The sequence below is a fragment of the Salvelinus fontinalis genome, chromosome 5, assembly GCF_029448725.1.
Source record: "Salvelinus fontinalis isolate EN_2023a chromosome 5, ASM2944872v1, whole genome shotgun sequence".
NCBI classification, from domain to species: domain Eukaryota; kingdom Metazoa; phylum Chordata; class Actinopteri; order Salmoniformes; family Salmonidae; genus Salvelinus; species Salvelinus fontinalis.
Window position 1 is genome coordinate 6024958 of NC_074669.1, and position 15177 is coordinate 6040134.

The window sequence follows — 15177 nt, forward strand, 5'->3', positions numbered from 1 at the left end:
TGGCACCTTAATTGGGGCGGACAGGCTTGTGGTAATGGCTGGAGCGGAATGCTATCAAATACATGGTTTATGCCATTGACTCCAGCCATTATTATGAGCCTTCCTACACTCAGCAGCCTCCGCCCCCACCAAGCGGGCACATTTTTTTAGTGGCCCTCCTGAAGGTGGGGAGAAAGATTTACGTTTTAAAATTAATTTCCTGCAATTCAACACATTATGCCATGTGGCGTAGACACACTGGGTGCGTCTCAGTTCAGATCTCCCAAAGTGTGCACTTGTTCACTCCCTTCATGGTTTTTAAAGAAAAATGACTGGTGTATGGAAACTCCCTCTGGCCCATGAAAACACCAATCCAATGCTTTTACAATTATGAGGAGTAGTGAACGAATAGACATTTCAGGAGCTAAGAGAGATTTATTGGGATGCACCCTCTGTACCCACCCAGGTCCATTAAAAAAAAAAAACAGTTAGTCAAGCAGTGGTACAGTTGTGGATAGTAAACTTGTTTTAAACCGTAGAGCTCCTATAAGTCACAACCCTGAAGCAGAGACGCTAGAGTGCCGTGTTGCACGCACACTGAGGCAATTTTTCGACCTAGCCTAACGTTTTAGGGCCCGCAACTGTACTGAAAGTGCAACTGTCATCTGTAAGGAGGTGTGTTGTGTAATAAAGAGAGTTGCCCAACTGTCTGTGGAACTTAGTGGCCTTATGGGTAGAGTATCTGCCTTGAGATTTGAAAGTTGGGGGTTCAATCCCTGTTCAAGTCAAACCAAAGACAAAAAAATGGGTCCGGTGTCTCTCTGCTTGGCACTCAGCAAGATGGATCGACAGTTAAGGCCCTGCGACAAACTAGCGTCCTGTCCAGGGGGTGTAGTTGCCTCAAGTTGCCTCAAGTTACAGAAACAGGGGACAGTCTCCTGCAATATGGGCCATCCCATGGATAATAAGCAATAAGGCTTACATAAGCAGTTACCTATGCAACAGCCGCCACAACACCATGACCTTCTGACAAGTAGTGCACTGCCCCAGGGGAGTATGGGAGATGGAGTGAGCAGCTGCAGTGATGTATGTATATTCCTACACCGTTTGTCTGCAACTCCTACCTTCAAATCCCTCTTCCCCAGATCAGTCTCTTCCTACATCGCGTCTCTCCTTCCCCCTCTCAAAATGCCCCCTCTATGGCCCATCTCACTTGGCATATACTAGATTTACATATCCTGGTCCCATAGGTCTTTGTACTGTATAGCCGACTCTGTCCATTGGAGTTGGCTAAACAGCCCAAACAGATCTGGGACTATCACCTCCTTCAGACACACATTTTTTTATAAATGCAAAAACAGACAGAAAAATGAGTCGACCTCTGGAGAGAAGGCACTAGCCTGGCACATAGAACTACGTCAGAGACTGACACCAAATCCCATTCAACAACATTGACAGTGTGCTCAGCAGGAAAAAAATAAAATAATTAAACCCCATGTGATGACTGATTCACACAGACTACCGTTTGTTTACAATTCTACTTTAAAAGGCCCACTCCTCAACTTGAAAAACAACAAGACAGTGATATTCTTTAAGAGCGGGCATGAACAATGGATATCATTCATTTAAGTTGTCAAACATAACGTAGAATGCGCCTTTAAAGGGTGATGTGATTCTAATGCGTCACTGCTCCTCTTCTCATGGGAAAGGCAACAAACCCTCTATGATAAACCCCCCCCCCCCCCCTCGCAGTATGGTGACCCAATTCACCATGACAACATCTGAGAACATTCTACTGTGATGCATCAGCTAAATTCTGTTAAAACAAATCTGTGCCGTTTAAAAAGCCTAGTCTTCGGATAAGGATACAGGAAAAAAATATGATTCAATCCTGCTGGAAGGATGGGACTACAAGGAGAGGATTGTATAAAACTACATTTACAATAGGACACGTTCTCGATGCGTTCTGTCATCTGCCTAGCTACCTACCATGTTACCCGTGTCCTCTCAAGCACACCCAGAAACAAAGTGGGCAGTTCTTAAACCCTGTTAATTATTCACGTTGTCCGATTTCTCTGGAAATGTGATGTCCGGTGCCTTCCTCCTCCCACCGTCGCCCACGGCTCAGCGCTCTCCTTCTACTGGTGTATTTATGGGCCAACTCTACCACTTCAAAGAAAACTCCTGAACTGTATCCTAAATGGCATCCTATTCCCCTACATAAATCCCTATGGGTCCTGGTCAAAAGTAGTGCACTATATAGGGAATAGGACCCAATTTGGGATGCAAACCTAGCAAAACGCTTATACAGCATGGTGTGATTTGGGGATAAGTGTAGGAGATCGCCTGAGGAGGTGTGTGAATCTCTATATTTCGTCAGCACCAGAGAGCAGGGGGATATTAATATGCAACCAGAATAGGATTAATTAGTACAGGCACTGCAAGAATGCAGCAAATGTTACAATGCTCTTTCACGGTCCGTTACAATGCTCTTTCACGGTCCGTTACAATGCTCTTTCACGGTCCGTTACAATGCTCTTTCACGGTCCGTTACAATGCTCTTTCACGGTCCGTTACAATGCTCTTTCACGGTCCGTTACAATGCTCTTTCACGGTCCGTTACAATGCTCTTTCACGGTCCGTTACAATGCTCTTTCACGGTCCGTTACAATGCGTACTAGAATGACTGACAGTGTACATTAGACTGCTGGAAAGCTTGTTGGAATGTTTTGCAAGGTCAGTGAATGCCTGTCAAAATGTGTATCACAATGCCTACTGGAAAGCTACAGAGAATGTGAATTAAAATACTTCTAATTCCATGTGGTAAAGCCAATTAAAATGGGATTCAATAGTGGATTTAAAACTCATTCTTAATAGAGAAATAGGAACTTAGGAATAAGTGGCAACATTGTTTGTCCTACTGCATCGCAAGTGCAATACATTCATCACTCCTTCTTGGTCAGGTGGTTATTAAAGAAGATCATGTGTTCACAATAAGTCAACTGGTTAAATAAAGCCATTTTGAGGATAAAAGTGTCTTTAAAAAAGGCCTCCATTACATGGCTACAGTCCCAAGATGACTAAGTACATGCCATTCTAATACTCTACCTCATTGGACAGATCCAGATTGGAGCGTTGGGCGCCGTCCCACCTCTGGATACCCATGAGGAAGGGCACTGGTGCATCCAGGAGGTGGTGCAGGGGAGCGGGCAGGATGGGCAGGTAGATATGCTTCCAATGGAACGGGAACAGCAGGGTGGTGATGCCCTCTGCCACAGTCATCAACCGCTGGTAGTCTGGAGACAGAGATATGGAAAGACGGAGGGAATTGGACCTCGGTGTACTAATGTGTTGTATTGTTAAGTTGTTGTCGTCAACCTTTTGATAGTATGAAGACAGAGACGGAGGGGGAGATTTTAAATTGTCACTGATTTGAGGAATTTGACCCTGGTGGTACTCGTGTCATGGATACATGTGTTGCATTGTTGTGGTGAGGTTTTAGTTGTGATTAGGTTGTGGTCTGAATCTCAAAAGTGTGCACTCATACACTCACCACCATGGACTAGTGCCGCTTTTCCAAACCCCAGTCCCCCCAACACCACATGTTGTAGCCCCAGACAAACTCACCTGGGGGCTTGATTATTAGTTGAATCAGATGAGTTTGTCTGGGGCTACAACAACGTGTGCTGTTCAGGGTACAACTCCAGTACCGATCTAATACTTTAAAGTGCATGATGGGAATTGAACATGTACACACTTTAGAGTGAAGGTTAGAAATAAAATAAGAATAAGAAAATAAAAAAACCTAGGTTGTTGATCTTTCAGCAAACGCTGCCTGTTCCTTTGGTCCTCACCTTGTGAGTAAAGCAGGATCTGGGTCTCCAGTAGCACGGAGGTGAGCAGCCTCACCAGGTTCTCCACCCCTAGCAGTGAGAAGGCCTCTCCCAGTGGGTAGTCCCCCAGCGGGAGCTCCTCTGGGCCGGGCTGCTGGCACACGATCGGCCCCTGGACCCCGTGGAACCGGAGCGACCGACCAGGCGGCGGCGCAGGCACCTCATACAGGATGTTGTGGATGTAGCTCTCTAGGGGCAGCGGCGGGGCGGCGTGCGATGTCACCGCCTGGTGCAGCTGGGACAGGAAGTGGCGGGCGGCGAGGAGGAAGGGGAGGGTTGTCAGGAGGCAGAGGGCCTTGGAGACATACAGGGTGTCCCGGGCCGGCTGGAAGGAGCCCGCTGTGCAGCCCAAACAAGCCAACAGGGGACGCTCTGCCAGGGAAGCAGCATCCGACTCGTCCAGGCTGCTCACCAGAGAGTCCATGCTGGATGTGGAGGGGGAGGAGGCGGAGGAGGTAGAGCGGGATGAAGAAGAGGTGGATGAAGAAGAGGTGGAGTGATGCGCCACATGGTGCATCTGATGGAGGGTCTGCATCGCCGCGGTGATCTGGGTGCTCGTCACCTCCTCGTAGTACATGTGCACAAAGCCGTAGGAGTGTGTGCCGTCGTCCCGAGCGACCGTGAAGGAGTGGAAGCGGGAGTCACGGCTGTCCGCCTGACTACGGAACGACAGGCCCCGCGGCATGCAGAGCTGGGGAAAGAGAGAGAGAGATGGAGACAGAAACGAAGGGAGGGAGGAGGAGAGAGGGGGGGGGGGGAGGGTGATAAGGGAGAATTTTTTTTAAAGATAAGTGAGAGTAAGGAGGATGAAGAGGTGGTGGGGGAGAGATATGGACAGAAGAGTTGGGATGTTTTAGAGGACAGAGCAGAGGAACAAAGGAGAAAAGGTAGAGCGGTAGGAGGGGAAGAGGGAAAATACAGAAAGAATGGCAGTGTCAACTGCCTTCAATAACATGTTCTTATATCAAACACACAAGGAATTATGGACAGGGATGAGGGGTCAAATAATTCTGAAGGGCGTCCATTCTGACATTTAAAAAAAACTCTAGTCTTCAATGTTAAAGAAAGAGGGCCCTTATTCGCTTCCCGAGTGGCACTGCATGACAGTACTTGGTGTCACTACAGACCCGAAATCGATCCCGGACTGTCGCAGCCGGCAGCGACCGGGAGACCCATGAGGCGGCACACAAGTTGCGTAAAGGTTGTTCAAATAAAGAACAACGGGGTGTTATTTGTGGAGAGTCTGAGTGTGGCTCCATGAAAAGGTGCTCTATCCATCTGTTACAAAGTACTTCAGTGTCTGTGCTCACAACAGGCTTTAGCTTCATGAAAAACTAACATTTATTTATTGGTTCATTTAAAATGAGATGCTGTCGAGTTTCTGCCTAGTGCCTATCCAGACAAGAATGTGCCATTAAACAACTTCTTCTTTTATTGAAATTCCATACATTTTGAAGGATACTAATGTTTCAAAAATGTTTCTTAAAAATTACAACACTTGAAACAGAAAATATTCTAATTTGCATAAAAGAGAAATGCATTGTGGTACTGGAGAACAAAACAAAGTAGTGATGTCATAGCAGTGCCAAACCATCAGCTTTTTGTTTATTACTTTCAATGGGTTCAATTACTAATTTACACTGACAGATTTGCGACAGCATTGTTAAACCCCAAAAACGTACATTAACAAAACAATAGTGCACAAACCGATAAAGTCCCCTAATCTGTGTAACAGAATAGAACAGAATGTCCATAATAAGCTGTACTTTAATTCAACATGACACATTTTCTTGTAATGAATGCAATAAATGAAGCTGTTTTCACATGGACATATGACAACCATCTCTAGAAAGGGCTAAAACAGCCCAAATGCCATAAAAAGAATGACTTAACCCTCTTCTCTGTATATAAGTTGTCTAAACGTATCGTAGCTCCACTGTCTTACCATGTTGACTGCATCTCTGTTGAAGGGACTCCTGTCTGTGCTCTCAGGGTAGTGGGACAGAACCTTGGACTTGAAGGACCTCCGGATGGGGCTCTGCTCAAAGCCCTCACCTAGGAAAGAGATGAGAGAAGACGGACAGATGTTGAAATAGAGAGAGGGAGGGGAGAGACAAAGAGAGTGATGAGCATGTCAGCGTTGAAATACTGGCACAGACAAAATCAGAGGGACAAGTGACCTTCATCGCCACACTGAATTCTTAATAAAGGGACATGGTGGAGAACACTGTGGTTACCAGACAGGGTCAGGATTTAATAGAGACAGCACACCCGTTTATCCTGAATTTGACACCAGCTAAAAACCCTGTGTGTGTTTAATCCCTTTATTGAGCGAGAGGTGAGATTGTAGAGGGTTGAGACAGAAGCAGTGAGACCAGAGAATGATCATAAAAAGGTAGCCCGCTAGCCATTTTCAGACAGGGCTTAGTAGAACTTGTAGAAAAGGTGAGACAGAGGGGTGGTCCTACAGTGAAGAGGGGAAGCCCTGGGAGACCCAGATCACAACCACCCCAGAGGAGCTTCCACAGCAGCTCCTGCACCCTCCACCCCCTCACGCTGCACCCTCCACCCCCTCACGCTGCACCCTCCACCCCCTCACGCTGCACCCTCCACCCCCTCACGCTGCACCCTCCACCCCCTCACGCTGCACCCTCCACCCCCTCACGCTGCACCCTCCACCCCCTCACGCTGCACCCTCCACCCCCTCACGCTGCACCCTCCACCCCCTCACGCTGCACCCTCCACCCCCTCACGCTGCACCCTCCACCCCCTCACGCTGCACCCTCCATCCCCTATCTGAAAATGAGTAAATAGGTTATAGAAGCAGGAGCAATGCACAGAATGGATCCCAAATTAACGGTTTACGGTACATGCTGAACTTGGGGCCCGATAAAAAAAAATGATTACCCTTGGTTTGGCACTGAAGGGAGGGAGAGAATTCCTTTAAAAAATTAGAGGCCGTTTGAGTGCGTCACCAGTGACATGCATTTCCTCTGACCTTGATGTATTACCTTGTCTGCCTGATGCATCTCCTGCCTCTCACTGTTCCCTGTGTCAGCTGCCTGATCCGCTTACATAGAGAGCTCTGTGTGTGTGTGTGTGTGTGTATGTATGTATGTATGTAAATAACTATCCTCATGGCTACCAGAAAATCCACAAAAGTCCCCACAGGGAAAGTAAAACAAGAAATTGTACCAAGTGGGGACATTTCCCATGTCCCAAAGACAAAGGCTATTTTAGGCTTAGGTTTACAATTATGGGTTAGGGTAAGGAAAAATAGTATTTTGAATGGAAATAAGATGTTAGGTCCCCGCAAGGATAGTAAAACATATCCTGTGTATGTAGGACACAGGGGAGTACACTCACTACCTAATTTAAAGCAACACCATCACTCTCCTTCCCTTGGAGGGCACCACTCTTCACAATACTACTCTGCCTGGCATTTGGACACACACACACAAAAACACTCGCTGCTCAAAATCACATCTCGTAATCTGATGCTTTGACGCATCTCCACTTATCCAGCATTCCACCTGCTTCTCCGATGACGCACGGAAAGCCAAGAACAGTAAGGATGCCGAAGGCAAGAGACGGAGCAAAACGGAGAATTGCTTTACTTTGAATCAGGCTGGTGGGTGGGTAGTAATGAAGGTTGGGTGCTGGGAAGAAGAAAACATCCTGAAATGCAGGACTAGCTGAAAGTGTCCAAAAAGAAACGCTTGTATTCGCTGTCCATTGCGTAACGTTCTGCTACTGTGTGTGCACTATTGAATACGACTCTGGTGGGTGGGTTGTACACGTGTAATGTTATGAGAACAGGGCAGCCATGTTGGATATCAGTGTGATAAGGAAGCGATTCAGAGCTGGTATTAAAAACGACACCATCTTGCTGAGTGTTGTACCGTACCGATTCTCTATTTGATTTTAAATCAAGGGACACGGCATGCAGAGATGTGATGAGTCATCACAGTGTGGTCTTTGTGTTAATCTACCAGGCCTTGATCTTCCTCAGGGCCTCGTCGTCAAGAAGAAAACTATGTCTGGTTGCCATGGTAGCCGTCTCCGCTGGCGTTACGGTTATCATGGCCTTGAAGAAGCCAGTCATCAGCTGACGCAATTAGTTGGGTGAACATTCACACACACACACAGCCATTAAGGGTTGACACCATGTACAGTACACACACACACAGTGTGAAAGCTCGATTTAACCCGAACCATGCCTGGGATTGTAATTTGGCTTTCACTGCTCAGTGCTCATGTGGACTCGTTGAACCGGTTCTTCCAATGCCTTACCATGACCCATTTAAAAACGCAAGCACTTGAAATGAATAGCTTCCAGTGTTGTGTCAGAGATGGAAGGCAAATACTAGGAAGTTGCTGACCACATTAAAGATTTTAAGGAGAGAAAGAAAGAGAAATGGAGAGAGGGGAAGAGAGAGAAATGGTAGGAGGCGAGGGGGTTCAACTGACAGAAGTGGGATGGAGAGATGTAGGAAAAGAAAGAGGGAGATAACAGGAGAGATGGTGAAGCAGGGCGCGAGGGAGGCTTGTTATGGTTCTGTGGATGAAAGATTAAAACGGTGCCTCGGTTAGGCTGTGTGACTATCTCCTCAAAGCACTGAAATCAGCTCAGCCCACTCCAGAGAGCCTGCAACAGATCTGCTGGCAGGGGTAACACACTACCGAAACACATTTAACCCTTCATGAAGTAACACCAGCGAAAGCAAGATTCTCCTACGTACATGTATGCTCCCACCACGAGGGATCAGTGGTTACTCAGAGGAAGGACAAAAGATAGAAAGAATGAAGGATAAAGTGAATTTGCGTCAGAAGAGGGCCTCAGTCTCATAGTTCCACTCCAGGGACTGCAACGTCACCGTCTCCCAGACACTGCGCGGAATCTCAACACCACAGGATCCCACTCCAGCAGGGATGGATTTCTCAAGGGGAGTTTAGTCAGAGTCACGACAGTACTCAGCCTCAGTAAGAGGACCATGTTATGCCACATATTACCATTTCATTATCAAACTGGAGTTTTTTTCAGTAGGCACACTTACAGAACAAAAATAAAATGGGAAGGCAGTACAAGACCTTGTCAAGACTTTTTTTATTGGACTTGGTTTGTTGAGAAATGTTTTAAAACATTTTGATATGGTGTGCCCTAATGAACATTGCTGATTGATCACAGGATGACATCTGGTTTTCATTGGTCTATAGATGTAATGTTTGATGTTAAAGAAGATAACAAACACATACAATTTCATAGGATCTAGACTGTTAAAACACCCAGTTCTCATACAGCAGATATGCAGACAGAGGAGGGATCTGACGCCTAAAGACGAGGCGCCTATGATGAAACAGCTGACATATTTGAACATATGATTAACAGTCATACGCAGCTTTCCATCCTTCAAACAGACAGATAGACAGGGATGACTGGATGAGTGAGAAGAGAGATGCATTTCATCCTTGCCTAACTCAATTGCTCCACCACATTCAATTCATCATACCCTCGGAGGGGCAGATGAGGAGGAGGAGAACGAGATGGAGGTGGGTTGAGAGATGAAACGACAGAATGAGCAGACACTGCCTCAATTACACTGAGCAGACACTGCCTCAATTACACTGAGCAGACACTGCCTCAATTACACTGAGCAGACACTGCCTCAATTACAATGAGCAGACACTGCCTCAATTACAATGAGCAGACACTGCCTCAATTACACTGAGCAGACACTGCCTCTCATACACTGAGCAGACACTGCCTCAATTACAACAACCTCCTACGTCTGTCTCCTGGTTGAATAAATGTAGCAGATGTGGTTTGTCAAACAATGCTTTCTCAAATGATATCTAACCTTGCCCCCAGACTGGAAGACGTGTGAAGGCTTTCGCACAGAGGGATAACACATTCTTGAGAACGGACGACTCGGGTTTGATCATTTGATTGATTGGTTACAGAAGCAACTAAGATTTCACAAGATAAAAATGCAATGTATAGTCACCAGCCTTTCATATTCAATTATATGGAACATAGCCCAATCGGATTTCAACAGTCCATCCTTGCCTTCCTGTTTGCGACATTTCAGCATCCCTGAACATCCCACTGTGGTTCCCGTCTGACACTGATGTCATTCCCTGTGACAGTCACCCGTCCGTTTGGAGCCGGGAGCGGAAACCATGGCGACCCGGCATTCCAGCAGGGAACATCATGTGAAATTTGATTAGGGCTGCAGAAACAGAGGCATCTATTGAGGGGCCAACAAGAGCAGATTGTTTCTTTATAAGTCACTCTCCAATTACAAACACACATGAAAATAAGACGTCTCAAAAAAACATTCACCATCGACAGATATGCAGACACACACACACACCCCTCAAAGCAACACATTTATCTACTGACACACATAAATCCATGAAAGGCAGTGTTGCCTTGCTGCAGCAGAGATTAGTATGACCTGATGTTACATAAGCAGACAGGTGAAGGCCAGATCCACTAGCACCAGCAACCCCCCTCCGTTCTTTCCTATTCACTGCCAAACCTGATAAGGTGATCCTCAGCAGGGGGTGTTGTGAATGTGAGGGGGTGTAAGGGTAGGGTTTTTCACATCCTGACACAAATACCAGGATAGATAGGATGTATGACGACAGTCTTGGGGGGTTAAATGTGTCCGGTTACCACCCCACCATGTTCCCTGGAGACCTATTCTACAGAGGATATTCTGCCTTGGATGCTCAGTCCCCTGTCCTGTCCTTCTCACCCACCTCCACAAAGAATACAGGGTGTGACTGTGTGTTCTGTGAATTTGACAAGATGGTGCAGATTGTTCTATTCTGAATAACGCATTCCTTGCCTCTTCCTCACTTTGGATTCTCCATATTAAGTCCCGTATACCAGAGCTTGCAAAATACCATTTACACACCACAGGGATTCTTTCCCAGCCCCCTCTCTTTTAATCCTGTTGGTGTCAACAACCTGAGGGATGGAAAGAGGAACATCTATTCTATACACACACTAAGGTTGGAGACATTGAAACTTGTTTTTCAACCACTCCACAAATTGCTTGTTAAAAAACTATAGTTTTGGCAAATCAGTTAGGACATCTACTTTGTGCATGAGAAGTAATTTTCCCAACAATTCTTTACAGACAAATTATTTCACTGTATCACAATTCCAGTGGGTCAGAAGATTACATAAACTAAGTTGACTGTGCCTTTAAACAGCTTGGAAAATTCCATAAAATGATGTCATGGCTTTAGAAGCTTCTGATAGGCTAATTGACATCATTTGAGTCAATTGGAGGTGTACCTGTGGATGTATTTCAAGGCCTACCTTCAAACTCAGTGCCTCTTTGCTTGACATGATGGGAAAATAAAAATAAATCAGCCAAGACTTCAGAAAAAAAAAAGACCTCCACAAGTCTGGTTCATCCTTGGGAGCAATTTCCAAACACCTGAAAGTACCACGTTCATCTGTACAAACAATAGTACGCAAGTATAAACACCATGGGACCACACAGCCGCCATACCGCTCAGGAAGGAGACGCGTTCTGTCTCCTAGAGATGAACGTACTTTGGTGTGAAAAGTGCAAATCAATCCTAGAACAACAGCAAAGGACCTTGTGAATATGCTGGAGGAAACAGGTACGAAAGTATCTATATCCACAGTAAAACGAGTCCTATAACAACATAACCTGAAAGGCCGCTCAGCAAGGAAGAAGCCACTGCTCCAAAACCGCAATAAAAAAGCCAGACTAGGGTTTGCAACTGCACATGGGGACAAAGATCGTACTTTTTGGAGAAATGTCCTCTGGTCTGATGAAACAAATATAGAACTGTTTGGCCATAATGACCATCGTTATGTTTGGAGGAAAAAGGGGGAGGCTTGCAAGCCGAAGAACACCATCCCAACCGTGAAGCACGGGGTTGGCAGCATCATGTTGTGGGGGTGATTTGCTGCAGGAGGGACTGGTGCACCTCAAAGTAGATGGCATTATGAGGAAGGAAAATTATGTGGCTATATTGAAGCAACATCAAGACATCAGTCAGGAAGTTAAAGCTTGATTGCAAATGGGTCTTCCAAATGGACAATGACCACAAGCATACTTCCAAAGTTGTGGCAAAATGGCTTAAGGACAACAAAGTTAAGGTATTGAAGCCCTGACCTCAATCGTATAGAAAATTTGTGGGCAGAACTGAAAAAGCTTGTGCGAGCAAGGAGGCCTACAAACCAGTTACACCAGCTTTCATTAGGAATGAGCCAAAATTCACCCAACTTATTGTGGGAAGCGTGTGGAAGGCTACCCAAAACGTTTGACCCAAGTTAAACAATTTAAAGGCAAGGCTACCAAATACTAATTGAGTGTCTGTAAACTTCTGACCCACTGGGAATGTGATGAAAGAAATAAAAGCTGAAATGAATCACTAATACTATTCTGACATTTCATATTCTTAAAATAAAGTGGTGATCCTAACTGACCTAAGACAGGGAATTTTTACTAGGATTAAAATGTCAGGAATTGTGAAAAACTGAGTTGAAATGTAGTTGGCTGTAAACCTCCGACTTCAACTGTACATACATACATAGATAAACAATCTCATATTTGAAATGATAAAGGAGGATTCAAGAAAACTACACCGTGAAGACGATTTTCTAAAAGCAGTGGGTGACTGATTACCTAACGATCAACTGCTGGGGGAGAACAAATGGTGGCGATTCAACATTTAAAAGAAAAAGAAGATTTAACAGAAAAATATGACTGCCGATATTCTGGTCAGAGCCGATAGGAAGGCCACCCACTGCTTTAGACATTCATCTTCGCTGTCTTTTCTCTTAGAGATAATATCATGAAAGAGTCTAGCCATATAGCTATGGAAGTGACCACTCCCCCCACCTCAGGTTTCAGGCACAACCGCAGCAGCACTGTGGTTGACTGGCATGGTCACCATGGCAATCTGACACCCTCCACCACTGCATCCAGGAGACCTGACCAGAAGTCCGACAACCACAAAGGAGTTGGCTACAGAAGAAACAGACTGGCAGCTACTCAGGGCGGTGACGATACCAGTATCGCAATACTTTTTCCATGGCAAAAATTAAAACAAAGCGGACTAAACTATTTGGTCCTTTAAAAACCTGCTGTATGTAAAATAGTGTAGTGTAGCATGGGAAATGAATCAATGTGACATAATGGTAATGATGTTTCCAACATTAGGGCTGTTTCCCTAAAGGAGTTAAAACCGCTTTGTGTTTTGTCTCGTCACGATACTAACGAGTATCACCTTACTGGCATCGTCAGAGCCTTAATGGGTATACCAGTTCCCTACAGGCACGAAACAGAACAATCTGAAAAGGAGTAAAATGAACTTGTACTATCTGAACTTGTGAGGTCTAAGGTGATGGATTGGCGCCTCTGCCCCAGCCCATCTTCTCCCCTGATGATTCCAGTCTCACAGACCACCATCCGCCTCCCAGTCATCTCCTCCCCTGATGATTCCTCGCCTGATGATTCCTCCCTGTCTCATCCTGTGGTGCATTTGAGTGCTACTAGCCTGGGTCATGTTCATTGATTATGGCACAAAATGTTTGTTTTTTTAAATGTTGAGCAACAGGAAGAAAATAAAAAAAAGTTTGGATAGTACAAGTTAATCTCACTTCTTTTCAAATAGTTACCAGGTAGAACAGAAAACCAGCAGGCTCTGGACCTCCTAGGCCAACTTCAGTCCTGACTGGTGTCACTTTCACCCCAGCTAATACACCCAACTCCAATAATCTTCAGTTTAAAATGCAATTAGTTCAAATATTTAAAAAGCTATCTTTGCTAGAGATGGGGAAGTGTGACACCAGTCCAGCCCAGAATACCCTGGCCTACATGGTTGCTATCAGCCGTTCTCCTCTAATAACTACACAACCCCATCCCCCAGGCAGTGATGTGGGTAGTGTTCAGCAGACTTGATAATGACAATAAAAACACAAATGATGCTGTAATCCTGGATATATATATATATATATATATATATATATATATATATATAGGCCAGGGATGGAAGCTCCAGTTCTCAGGGCCATGGCCCCAGTCAACACACCCGACTCCAATAATCAACTAATCATGATCTTCAGTGTATAAGTCTCAGCTGTGTTTGTTAGGAATGGAGAGAGCATGACAATACTCCGGACCCGAGGACTGGAGTTCCTCATCAGTCAAAATTGCATTGTGTTAAATATGAATTGATTGAGAAGGCAATTTTAAGGGATTTCTAGATCTGCTCAGCTGTGACTGTCAACACAATAAACACTCCCAGCTGACCGTCACAGTCTCAGCTGTTTTCCTGACGTCTCACCGAACCTGGATGGATTGGCACCATTGCACTTCTCACCTGACTGGGCTCGATAAAAAATGTTTTAAAAAAACCTCGGACGGTCGCCTAGTCACTTTGATAAATCAATTGATTGAAGACCTCTTGGTGATTTCACCTTCAATTGCGTTGGCAAATTCGGGAGTTAACGTTATTTTTTTAATTATTAGTCTATATTATGCTATAATAGGCTATCAAAAAACGATATTTACCAGTTAATTCTTCGGGTTCTAGACCAGTCTCCGTATCCAATCCACACACAACGAAGTACTGAGCGAAGCGGCACGAAGCCGAGCCTGTGGCAGAGGTAACCCCGCTCATCATCGGTTTAGATGTGGTAGGCTACTCCGTCCGTCTCTATTCCGCGCTCTGGATCTCCATAGTGTAGCCTACGCAGGTCAAGTGAGAACAAACGTTAGACTCTTATTCACGTTTCAAACGAACTCCTCGTATTATATTTGGGATGAAATGTGCTCTTCTGTTCTCCGTCCACGGTCGGCAGCCTAGTGTCAGTCCGTTTTTGAATGTGTTGTCGAGGCACAGGCAGCCTATTTTTGGGAGGATTTCAATTGCGTCTCCTTGCATCCTCTCTCCACGCCTCCTTCTCAAAACCCATTGGATGGGAAAGCCAGAGGTTCCTCCCCTCTGACCTTCTCCTCCAATGGGTTTTGAGAAGGAGAGAGGATACGAGGAGGACACTATTGAGATTTTCCCAAAGTGTGATAAGGGGAGGAGGGGAGAGAAAGGAGGGGAAGAGAGGGAGTGGGGAAGAGAGGGAGGGAGGGAGGGAAGGAAGGAGTGAGATTGAGAGGAAGAGGGAGGAGGGGGGAGAGAGAGGGAGGGGAAAGAGAGGGAGAGAAAGGAAGGGAAGAGAGAGATGGAGGAGGGGGGAAGAGAGGGAAGGGGAGAGAGCGGGAGGAGATGGGGTAGAGAGAGCGGGGGGGAGAGA

The 15177-nt window shown here is 45.7% G+C and overlaps 1 protein-coding gene across 1 annotated transcript in view; it reads right to left on the bottom strand.

Annotated features, from left to right (window-relative positions):
* Positions 1-14796, bottom strand: part of LOC129854972 (DENN domain-containing protein 5B-like) — a 43324-nt gene extending 28528 nt beyond the window's left edge. Inside the window, exons 1-4 of the mRNA XM_055922186.1 lie at positions 14441-14796; positions 5818-5927; positions 3834-4563; positions 3088-3275 (exon numbers count right to left, since the gene is read on the bottom strand). Of these exons, the coding sequence (XP_055778161.1) occupies positions 3088-3275; positions 3834-4563; positions 5818-5927; positions 14441-14552 (1140 nt within the window). The 5' untranslated portion in view covers positions 14553-14796. The remainder of the gene's footprint in view (positions 1-3087; positions 3276-3833; positions 4564-5817; positions 5928-14440) is intronic.
* Between the last annotated feature and the right edge of the window lie 381 nt (positions 14797-15177).